Source organism: Marmota marmota, unplaced genomic scaffold (assembly GCF_001458135.2).
Source record: "Marmota marmota marmota unplaced genomic scaffold, marMar, whole genome shotgun sequence".
In the NCBI taxonomy this organism is placed as follows: domain Eukaryota; kingdom Metazoa; phylum Chordata; class Mammalia; order Rodentia; family Sciuridae; genus Marmota; species Marmota marmota.
In genome coordinates this window covers 46,514,120-46,526,261 of record NW_025999990.1, presented here as the reverse complement: position 1 = coordinate 46,526,261, position 12,142 = coordinate 46,514,120, and the positions used below count along the sequence as shown (strand labels likewise).

At 40.5% G+C, this 12,142-nt stretch overlaps 1 protein-coding gene across 17 annotated transcripts in view; it reads left to right on the top strand.

Annotated features, from left to right (window-relative positions):
- Dlgap1 (DLG associated protein 1) overlaps nt 1-12,136 on the top strand; it is a 784,970-nt gene extending 772,834 nt beyond the window's left edge. For 13 of the 17 annotated variants that reach the window (XM_048806497.1, XM_015482529.2, XM_015482527.2 and 10 more), the window contains 3 exons: nt 2,891-2,982; nt 8,519-8,671; nt 11,830-12,126. In XM_048806497.1, coding sequence (XP_048662454.1) covers nt 2,891-2,982; nt 8,519-8,671; nt 11,830-12,039 — 455 coding nt within the window. In that variant the 3' untranslated portion in view covers nt 12,040-12,126. Of the gene's footprint in view, nt 1-2,890; nt 2,983-8,518; nt 9,035-11,829 lie in introns of those variants that run through there. The other 4 variants (XM_048806496.1, XM_015482533.2, XM_048806502.1 and 1 more) reach the window with 2 other exon arrangements.
- Nucleotides 12,137-12,142: the final 6 nt, after the last annotated feature.

Below are 12,142 nucleotides of genomic sequence, written 5' to 3'. Positions count from 1 at the left end.
TAAAAAACTCATCCGTAAGCTGTCTTCTCTCATTTATTTAGCAACTTCTTAGCTCATTTATTTCTGCATTTTTTTACTTTCACTGTAATTAACCATTTATTGTTAAGTTCTTATTTTCTCAAAGCATATGTAATAAATATAAAGTTTACTTTCTGGAGAAAACATTTTGTCTCACACACCAAGTGAATGTCTAATGGAGAAAATAACAACAAAATCCCCCCAAAACTCCATTAGAGATTTCTTCTTAAAATTAAAGTTGAATGTTTTGTTCTGAAAAAGGAAGAGTGGAGGACAAGGAAATATGAGTTCTTACCTGCTTGTCCGGAGCCCTCCTGTTGCACTCAGGTCAAAGAAGTCACTTCCTCACCCTTGGCCTAGGAAAGATCATCACTTGGGATGCAGATATCCTGCAGCCAGGAGGGAATTTCTATCCCAGGAACTTGAGGGGAAAAAAAACCTGGGAAACAGAAGGGCCACAACTCCACCCAAGATACTGTCACCAAGGCTCTGCATCCGGGACTCTCTCCAAATTTTGCTGAATGAAGAAAGATGTCCCTTGTTTTTACATCCAAGAAAGAGCCAAACTGTCCCCTACCTATATGGGTGTGTGTCGGTCACCCAAATGGTTGTTTAGACCAGGGTTTTCTCCTATTTTGAGAATCACTATCATAGCTGCTCTTATTTTGTGGTCTCATATGTAGCTCAGGTGTTCAGATAAAATTGAAAACCTTTAGCTCCAAGTTTTGAAGTGTATCCGAATAGCTGATAAGTTCCTATGATAGTTCCAAGAAGCTATAGAATGCCAACCAGCAAATTGGAGAATCAGGTACCCTTGATTTAAGTTTCCAGGATTTATTCCGAGATTTGCTGTATCATAATCCTGCCGGAAAGATAATTCAGAGTGGTTTCCAGGAACCTCAGAGTTTGCCTAATACCACATGCTTACTTAGGAAGTCCCTGTTCCATGCACCTTCCCAGATCTGGAACAGTCATCTGTAAATAGTCCACACTTTGTGTTTTTCCTCTTCTCTACTTGCCAGGGCAAGTATGGCTCTTATAGTTGACACACCTATGGAAGTAACATAGTTTTCTGATCCTAGATTATAACCAACATTTATCACATACTTACTGTTTATCCGATGTTCTCCTAAGAGATTCATATACATAGTTGCTTTTAACCTTTACCACAATCCTATGAATAGGTACCCTTAGCACCCATCTTATATATGAAAAACAGGTTAAGTGACTTTTCCAAGGCAAGTGGCTAGTAAGCGTTGGAGCAAAGATTCAGACCCGCTTAAGGCCTGAACTATCAGGCCACCTTGTGTCTCTGTGAGCTGTCCTTTCTGCTTTGGGGATATAGAAGAAGGGAGAAGAGGCCTCACACAACTGATTTCTGAGTTCAAGAGGGAAAGGATAACCATCCCAAAAGATTATAAAAGCAGATTGAAAAGAAAGTGAGAAATTTAGGCCTAAGGAATTTACTGCCAAAGGTCTGTCCAGGGGGACCCCTTGATATGAAGAAGAGGCAGATGTCTGCCGGTGAACTGTTCAGTCTGACTGGTGACATATGGAAGGATTTATAAGCGCTCTGAGTTACATGTGTAGGAATGCTGAAATATTTGAGTAGAGCCTAGGTATAATGGGTACCATAAACCATTATTCCAGCCTGGCAGTTGTGAACAAACAGGGGAGCAAACCACTAGAAAACTCTGGGAAATGAAGTTTCTTTTTCTTTTGTTTTCTTCTCTTCAGATGTTGTGGGGAATGTGGTCGAGAAAAGGAGACCTAATTCCACTCTGGGACTCTCACATTCTGTGCCACAAAACCCAGATGGCTTAAATCCTAGACTCTTCTCCCCGCAGGAAGGTTTCCAAACTGCGCCAGGGCTCTTCGGAGACTCGGTTCTTCCTCTCTAATTTTGCATGTGGGCACCTTCTCCCCTCCCCTTGTGCCTGGCGGAGAGGGCGTGTTGCGAACCGCCTTGTGGCGGGGCTCCAGCAGCCGCAGCTGTGCACGGTCGGCGGGGGGATGCAGGGGGAGCCCCGGGGACAAGCAGACCTCGGGATGCTCTGCGCAGAGCGCTCCGCCGGGTCCGGCACGCCCGCCCGCCAGTCCAGGGAGCTAGCCTTGCACTGCGCGGGAGACAAGAAGTAGCTTGCTTACAAAAAGACTATTTCAGCACGGTGCATAGGTAATTAAATGTATCTTAAAAAGAAAAATGGGCTGTGGGGTGTAAAAGCTGGGTCGGTGGGGCGTTCCCTAGGCTGAACACCATCACTCCTTAGCAAACCTGTCACCCAGCCATGGCTCTTGTCCGGTGTCTAAGCTCCGGAAAAATAATGAAGGATATGGGTGGGATCTGGTGAGTGCCAAGAGAAATTGCTTTTCTCGTGTTTAAATTCGGATTAGAAAAGCCAGAAGATCGTGATTACTGACTCCATAAATCCATAAATAGACTGACATAGGGCTGGGGTTGTGGCTCAGTGCTAGAGCGCTTGCCTAGCATGTGTGAGGCCCTGGGTTCAACCCTCAGCACCGCATATAAAATAAAGGAATATACCAGCAACACTTGAAATTCATCCTTGCAATAAAAAGGGGTTAAAAGAAAAACACTCTTTGCCTCTTGGTAGCATCAGGACTGTGATGGAAAACTCCCGAACTCCCAAGGAATATGCACTATGAGTGTGTGTTTTTCCAAGTTCATTTTATGCTTTAAGGCTGCGACCCATGGAGCAAGGACCGGATTGGGCCGTCTGGGTGGGCGTGTGCCCGCAGTGTGTGCTCTCCTTCCTAACCATGACAACATAACTTTCTCTTTGCTTTATTTACCAGACTAGATCTCAACAATGGGGCATGTATAAACTTCTTGTATGTTTGCTCTTTTCAGTTCTAGGGAAAATCCGAACCGCAGTGGGCAGTGCCCAACTTCTCATGGCCCAGAAATTCTACCAGTTCAGAGAACTGTGTGAAGAAAACCTGGTAGGTAATATGTCCCATCCCTATGATCTTCCTGTTCCTACAGCACCATAAGACCAGCACCAACTAAACTAGAACTGATGTTGAATCCAGTCAAGACTCCCAGGAGTCTCACACCTGGAATACAGAGGTTTTTAGATGAATCTCATTTCCCACTTTTCTTAAAATTAAAAATATTTTACACTTAAAGAATCTTAGGAGGAGGAAAAAAAATAAATAAACAAGTTCAAACTCCATTTCCTGCTCTTTGTAACTGAAAATTTTCCATTTTCCTGGTTTTCACATGATATCTCTGATTTTATTATTCTACCAAAATGCAAAGCAGTCTGGTATTTCAAAAATGATGTTACAAAGAAAATAATTTTGGATCGTGATTCTTTTTCTAAAATAGACAACAATGACTATTTCCTACTCAGAGTGTTCTGTTTTAATTCAAAGGGCAGAGTTCAGAGGTGTCACAAAGTATAGATTTGGTCTCCTGAGACAAAGGAATAATTCACTCTTCTGAGCATACAAAAAAAAATAATAATAAAGCAAAACAAAGAAAGAAAAGTGCCACTACCAACAATGGCATTTTTTCCCCCAACAAGAGCATTTTAAAAGTTGATTGCAAACTAAAAGGGCAAGAGCTTCCTTACAAGTGCTTTGGAAAAAAAAAAAAAAAACGCTATTGTCTCTATAAACAATTATACAAGAATAGCTTTTATTGCACAACTGCTTTTGTCAAACTGAATCTAAAACAAAGAAAATAAAAAAGCCATTTATTTGTTTGTAAAAAAGTGAAAACATGATTATTTGCAATCCAAATGACCCAAAATATGATTTGAGAGTTTTAACTCTGTATCATGGCACTTTGTTTCTCCTCACAAGGAATCTCATTTACAAGGACAAATGCAGACTTGAAGTCATTTATCTAGCCTGGGCTCAATCAAGAAAAATATAAAGCATGAAAAATTAACACTCTCCATTACTCTTCTCTAGGCTTTTTTTTTTCAAATATTTCCTTTGGGTGCCCCCCCACACACACACACACATACATTGATAGTTTCTTTTCTTCTCTCTCAGCAAATATTATCTGACCCTTTTTCTACATTCACAGAAGTCTATTCTATATTATGAGATAATTTCTAGTAGTAAATATATTGATAAGTGATCAGTTGAACAAATATTTTATTGAATTTCAGCTATGTGCCAGATGCAGAAATTCCACAAGTTTGCAAATTTGCTAATGTGTCACAGATTTTTTTTTTTTTTTTTTAAGTACTGGAGATTGACCCTAAAGGCCTCACACTTGCTAGACAAGTGCTCTACTACTGAACTATGTCTCCAGTCCTTTTCATTTAATTTTTTAATTTTTTTGGTGCCGGGGATTGAACCCAAGGGTGCTTAGCCACTAAGCCAGATCCCCAGCCCGTTTTATATTTTATTTTGAGACAGGGTCTCACTCAGTTGCTGAGGCTGGCTTTGAATTTGTGATGCTCCAGCCTCATCCTCCCAAACTGCTGGGATTACAGGTGTGCGTCACTACACCCAGCTTCATTTTATTTATTTTCTTGTGGGAGGAGGTACCAGGAATTGAATTTAGGGACACTTCCTAGCCACATCCCCAGCCCTATTTTTTATTTTATTTAGAGACAGGTCTTACTGAGTTGCTTAGCACCTTGCTTTTGCTGAGGCTGGCTTTGAACTCGAAATCCTCCTGCCTCCGCTTTCGGAGCCACTGGGATTACAGGTGCGTGGCACAGAACCTGGCTTCATTTTATTTTTTGAGACAGGGTTTCACCAAGTTGCCCAGGCAGAGGCATGAGATACCAGGTCTTTCCTATGTCACAGATCTTTTTCATGTGTGTGTGGTGCTGGAGATTGAACCCAGGGCCTTAGTGCATGCAGGCAAGCACTCTACCAATTGAGGTATATGCCAAGCCCACAGATCTTATTTAACTCGATTCTTTGTTCTTTAAATGTAAGAAGGCTCATAGGAAGCCATAGGATCCAAACAGGCCAATAGGTGTGTGAGGAATAAGTCACCAGGTACATATCACAGGGAACATATAGCACACCCTTGTTAAAAAAAAGAAAAAAAATTGATGAGCTAGTTTATTATGAAGTAGAATGAAAATATTGTACAGATTTTAAAGATGGAATTGTAGCAAAAATTTTTTGAAAATTTTGCTAATTTCTAGGAAATATTAACCTTGTTAAAGCCAGCTTTTTTTTAATTTTTTTTTTAAGAGAGAGAGAATTTTAATATTTATTTTTTAGTTTTCAGCGGACACAACATCTTTGTTTGTATGTGGTGCTGAGGATCGAACCCGGGCCGCACACATGCCAGGCGAGCGCGCTACCGCTTGAGCCACATCCCCAGCCCCTTACAGCCAGGTTTTGATGTTTCCTCGTCCCTTATGGTCTCATATTTCTTGGCCACTGGAGAAACTTGGGTGGCAAAATATGAGAACCACTGCTAGGAAGTGGACTGAAACAGTGTCCCATGGGGGAAGGGGGGCCAGTGGTACTGATTAAACCAGGCTCTTGCAGAGAAGGTCAAGAGCCTACCAAGCGCTAATTGCTATGACAACTTTTAGATTGCCAACTTTTAGATTTCTGATCTGTTCAATCCTCACGACCATGTTGGAGTTAATAAAGATATCACTGTTAGGATGATTTTACAGATAAGAAAAATAGGCATGGGGCTGGGGTTGTGGCTCAGTGGTAGAGCGCTTCCTTAGCACGTGTGAGGCCCTGGGTTCAATTCTCACAGCACTGTGTATAAATAAATAAAATCAAGGTCTATTGACAACTAAAAAAAATTTTTTTTAAAGAAAAAAAATTTAAAAGAAAACAGGCATGGAAAAGTCAAAAAAAAATTTACCACATGGTAAAAAAGGTAGAGCCAAGACTCAAATCTCAGTCTATTTGACCTCAGTCCCTCCAGTCCTACCCAGGATTTGAGTTCCACTCCTCTCCCTCATGGAGGAGTCCCCTCCACCCCTGGTGGTGGTACCATTTTGGTCTACAGCTGCATAAACGTGGCACTATGATTGGTCAGAACCAGACTCAGACCTTCTTTCTTGAGTTCCTACTCTGAAGAGCAGAAAAATAATAGCTCTTTATTTAGAAAACACTTACACATTATCCTAGACTTGATTCTCAGGCTTAGAATGAATGGACAAAAGTTGGCTTTTTCCAACATAACTAAACCAAGGAACACAGCTTCCTCCTCCTTCACTCCCTCCCACACCTCTGACCTCCAAGATGGCCTGGTTTAGATTCAGGAGTGAGCTGCCACTCCCTTTGTTGCAGGGGATCTTACGTGACCATTGCTTTAGGAGATGGCTAAGCACCAAAGCCCTTTCTCTCTTGTTTCCTTTTCTCTCTGTTTCCTTTTTATTTTTTTTTTTTATAAAGTAAGTTAAATATATTTTATTTAGAGTTAGGGTCTCTCTTTTTTTTTTTTTTTAAGAGAGAGAGAGAATTTTTTAATATTTATTTTTTAGTTTTCGGCGAACATAACATCTTTGTTTGTATGTGGTGCTGAGGATCGAACCCGGGCCGCACACATGCCAGGCGAGCGCGCTACCGCTTGAGCCACATCCCCAGCCCTCTCTCTGTTTCCCCATCCATCTTTTTTGACAATGTGAGGGCAAAGAGGGAACAAACTGCCCATGATACAGAATTAAGGACATTTAATAAAGCATTACAAATAAGCATAAAAAAAGAAAAGAAACGAAACATTATAGATATTTGGGCCCATTGAACATTACTAATGTGGGGTAAGATGGAGCATTACCAATCCAAAATCCAAAATCAGTAATACTCCAAAATCTGAAACTTTGGGGGCACCAACATGACACTAAAAGGGAAAAATTTGGGCTGGGGCTATAGCTCAGTTGGTAAAGTGCTTGCTTTGCATGCACAAGGCCCTGGGTTCGATCCCCACACCACAAAACAAAAAGAGACAAATTCTACCCCTTATCTCATATGACAAGTCACAGACAAAATGCAGGTGCACTAAAGATACTGTCTAAAATTAATTTCAGGCTAGGTACATAAGGTGTATATGAAACGTAAATGAATTTCATGTTCAGACTTGGGTCCCATCTCCAGATATCTCATTATGTATATGGAAACATTCCAAAATCTTAAAAAGCTCAAAATCTAACTTCCAGTCTCAAGGGTTCTGGAAAAGGGATATTCAGCATACATTAGTTCTTACATTGGTACATTGAAACAGTTTAGTCAATAGGGCTATTAGAAGACTTCACTAAACTCCAAAATATGAAGAGTTTAGTTTTTAGTTACTAATAAGAACAAATATGTTGTGATATCATAAAACTATTTGGGAGACACTTTGCAAAGAATATTATCTATTTATTCTGACTATCTAAATGTTGAGGAAACTCCCTTAAAAAAAAAAGAAACTAAATCAAAATACTACAAAGAGTTTTTTTTTTGTTAATTCAGGTATCACTGGAATGATTTGGTTTTGGTTGGGTTCTAGGGCCTCGAGCACGCTAAGCACGTACTGCCCCACTGAACTACTCCCAAACCCTAGAATAGATTTTAAAATACTGAATCCAGTGCTTCAAAATTTTGGAATTTATTTCTTCCAATGAATTTCAGAACTACGTAGTTTTAAAACTGTAAAATTATAAATACATCTTTATTTGTATTTATTTTGAGCCAGGCCAATAATACTAGTCCATTCATGGATATAAAAGTTCTTTACAAAAGAGACCAAAGTTGACACCAGAGAGAAGCTGCTGACACAGGAAGTTTCCTGCCATCTAACCAGTGCCTTAAGCCACTTTTGTGGATACCAATTGGCAATGAGTGTGACATCTTCAGTCTCTTGATGTGGTTTTTCTGTCTTATAAATTAAGGTTTATACTTTCTATTGTCATGGCTAATGTGAATAGGGACAAAGAAAGTCAATCCTTAACCACTGAAAAATGTTTATGAGCCATTACAGATATATATCTGTAATGATACACACACACACACACACATACATATGTATCTGTAATGATTCATTTCCTAGAATAGGAAACACACACACATAAATTAAGATTAAAATTAATCTTAATTTAAATTCCTCATTTGTTCTCTGAATAAATTGTATGAAAAGAGTCAAGTACCTACTCTAATAATAATATACTTTTTAATAATATACTTTATTACTCTAATAGTAATGTATTTTTCTCAAAAATGGTATTTTCATTTAAACACCATATGCTAAAATGCATCCTGTAATAGGATTTTCCAAACATTTAGACCCTGCCCCCTTACCATATCGTACGCATGTAATCATTCTGTTGTCTCGCAACAGAGGAATTTCACAACCTTGACATTTGAGAATCACTGTCTCAAAACGAGGAGTGTATAAAATTACCATTTGTAGCCTCACTTTTATCTCATATCTAAAAACTAAAAAGAACTGATCCTCCTTATGTTATTTGAAGTATTTGAAAATGCCTCTTTGGTCCTGTTCTTGCTGTGGATCTTCCTCTAAAGCATGAATATTTTTCTTTCTCTTATACAGAATCCTAATGCTCATCCAAGGCCCACCTCCCAGGATTTGGCGGGGTTTTGGGACATGCTGCAGTTGTCCATAGAAAATATTAGTATGAAATTTGATGAACTTCATCAGTTAAAGGCCAATAATTGGAAACAGATGGATCCTCTTGACAAGAAGGTAGAACAATGTAGATTTTGTATGGTTCATTTAAAAACCTGCACAAACACTGGACAGTCTAAATAGGCTTCTGCATTCAGTCCTGCTGTTTACAATGTGAAATGGAGCTGATATCATATTAACTTCATTGTAATGACAATGTTTACCTAGTAATCATTTGGGATATTATCTGTAATATGTTTCAGGCATATTTTTAAAGAAAAACCTGTCTTTGTGAATTGGAAAATGGGAATGTAGCTTTTTTTATTTTTTATTTTTTTGTTAATTAAACTTTAAGTTTAACCATTTTAGTCACTGGAAGGAACTGCCTCCATTTTGCTTTTTAAACTAAAATAAATGACATCTTCAGCGCATGATTCCATAGAGAAAGAGTTCAACTTCCTTATACCCTTAGGATGTGTTTCTGAGAAAACTAGGAAGCCCTGAAAAATAACTGACTTTGATAATCATTTCATAAATACAGTAATAAAGAAACCACTGTTGTTCAAGTTTAAAAATATACACCATAAAGTTTCATAGTAATCATAAATGTTGGGATTTTTTTTTTTTTTCAAAAATTCTACTTTTGGTTGACTTGCTTGGGGAACATTGCTCACTGGGGTCCTCATGCAACAGTTTAGAAATAAAGACTTAAATTATTTTACTTTAATTAACCAACTGTAATTGCACATTTGATTACGGTGGTTCCAACAGGCTCATACAGATATCCAATGTCTACCTCCCAGGCTGGCCCATCATGCATGATTTTTTAACCCTTTGTCCTATGACCTAAAGACAACAGTTCTAGGAGATTTAACCTCTGAAAGTTAGGAATGGCTGTGTCCCTGAAACAATGGTGACCCTGCTATTTTCAGGTCCCCTCACTATCAGAGAGCTAATAGCAATCCAGTTCATTCCACTGTGCCCATCCTAACAGGTTTCCTGGGGTCCCTGGGCTCCCAGGAGAAATCTAGCCCAAGGTCCCATCTGTGAGTAGCAGGAGGGTGATGCTGTCATCACTGTAGTCTCTCACCTTCAAACGGGTGGTTTTTACATTAAACATGAAAGTACTATTGATGTACATGTGGCCTCTCAGTTGGGAAGCTAAACATTGGACACCATTTCTTTATTTGTAAAACTATTTGTTAGAAAGATTTTTAGATTGGTCTTATTTTAAGAAAACACTACAAGTGTACACATGCTGGTAATTTAGTTTCCAGTATGGATCCATCTAATTCTCATTCATTGATTATTTAAAAATTAATTGCTGGGCTGGGTAGAGTGTTCTTAGTTGGTAGAGTGCTTGCCTTGCATGCACTAGGCCCTGGGTTTAATCCTTAGCACAAAAAAATAATTAATTAATTAATTAATTAATTGCTAAAGAAAAAAGTTATGCAAAGAAAGGAAAATGACTAAAAAGTTTCCAGTACACATACTTTTAAAAATATGCACTGAGTTCCCCAAATGTCCCAAAGAAGTGATACTAAGAAGTATTATGTCACTTATTGCTATCCACACAGTAAATCATTAGTTAGCTTAATTTTTCTTCAGGGGCATGTACCAGGGATTGAACTTAAGGTCACTCTGCCACTGAGCCACACCCAGCCCTTTTTTTGTATTTTATTTAGAGACAGGGTCTCACAGAGTTGCTTAGAGATTCACTTTTGCTGAGGCTGGCTTTGAATTCGTGATCCTCCTGCCTCAGCCTCCTGAGCTTCTGGGATTACAGGTGTGCGTCACCATGCCTGGTTTAGTTAGCTTAATTTGTAAGATTTTTATTTTTCTTAATGTTCCTTGTCTATGATCAAATCAGAGCTTTACATCACCCCAGCAGCCTGAGAGAGAAAGAGAATGAAAAAACATGAGTTAGTAGAATACTGTTTGTGCTCTGTGCTTTCCATTTGTCTCCTTTCAGATCACACAGACTCCACCTTAAATAACTGTGGCAACTCCAACTCTTAATACATTTTATTAGGTCCTTCTCACAGGCAAGCGAAGAGGAACTGTTGTGCAAAGCATGCATCCGTGTTAAGACCCAAAGTGACATGTAGAGAATCTCTGAATCTATTTTAAGATAATTTTCACATTAAGTTTTATAAAGACTCGGGATATTTTATCTAAAAGGGAAACATTGAATTTACGTGGACCTTTTCACAGCCTGAAAACTCAATATGCTTTTCCTAAAAATCCTTTGTGGTTTCAATGCCCTCCTTTCTCACTGCATTTTTTTTTTTTCTTGTCAAAGGGATGAATGGCTGTGTTTGGCAGTGGCTTTAACAATATCTGTTTTATGGTTTGCTGCTGATAAGAGGGATGATCTCTTCCAGTCCCTTGTTAAGTTTTCATGGCACTGTTTCTGTCCCTGTGATTAGAATTGCCTCCTGGGCCACCACAGTCATCCTGAGGAGGCCCCTAGGGGCTGATGATCCTGGAAGGATCTTTAGGAGTCCTGTTGGAACTGGCTCCTCTCCTCAGAGTAAGAAACACCAGTGTCTCCCTTCTCCGGTGACCCCGTACAGTTTATTGCTGTGTGTTGGTGTGTGACATATAAAGGGGTACATAGAACTCGCTGTGGCACCAACGAAGCTGAAGAAGACAGTCTCATAAACTCTTCCTCCTTTGGTTCCTTAAAGTCTGGGGGTGAGGGGAATGGGAGGCTGGGGGGAACCCAGAAAGAGAGCTGAGAGTTTTTTCTACTCTGAACAAAGCTTTCCTCCTCTAGAGGGGCTGCAGAATTCTAGATGCTTCTGCTTGCTGCTGTGCTCTCCTGGCCCATCGCTGGCACCAGGAAGAGTCCGGAGTCTCCAGGGAGAATCACACTCTATGGGCTGGGAGCCCCAGCCTTTCAGCAGGGGGGTGCATTTTAAATTCCCACAATCCTGCCCTTGAAGAAACCTATAGTTTTGCAATCCAGCCTTACCCTTCGCCTTAGATTCACTGGGATGTCCACCCCTCCTGCATCTTTTGAATACCCAAGCCAGAATAATGAAGAAAAAAAATAGATATGCAGTGCGCATAGGTTTAAAAAAAGAAAAACGAAATGTGTGTACGCGTGCGTGCATGCGTGCGTGTGTGTTTGTGTGTGTGTGTGTGTGTTTTCTAACCACTGACCTATCCCAGTCTTTCCCAAGCTTGTCCTGAGAAGCTGTGTAATGTCCTGAACCTTCTGCTTTGATCAGGAGAGAAGGGCCCCTCCTCCAGTGCCAAAGAAGCCGGCGAAGGGCCCCGCGCCGCTGATCCGGGAGCGCTCGCTGGAGAGCTCGCAGCGCCAGGAGGCCCGCAAGCGCCTGATGGCCGCCAAGCGCGCCGCGTCCGTCCGCCAGAACTCGGCCACCGAGAGCGCCGAGAGCATCGAGATCTACATCCCCGAGGCGCAGACCCGGCTCTGAGCGCCGCCCGCCCAGTCTCTGTGGCCCCTCCACCGCCCCATCCCCGCAGCCGTCTCCCCCCACCCCTCTCGCGCGCTCGTGCTGCGCTGCGCGCTGAGTGCAT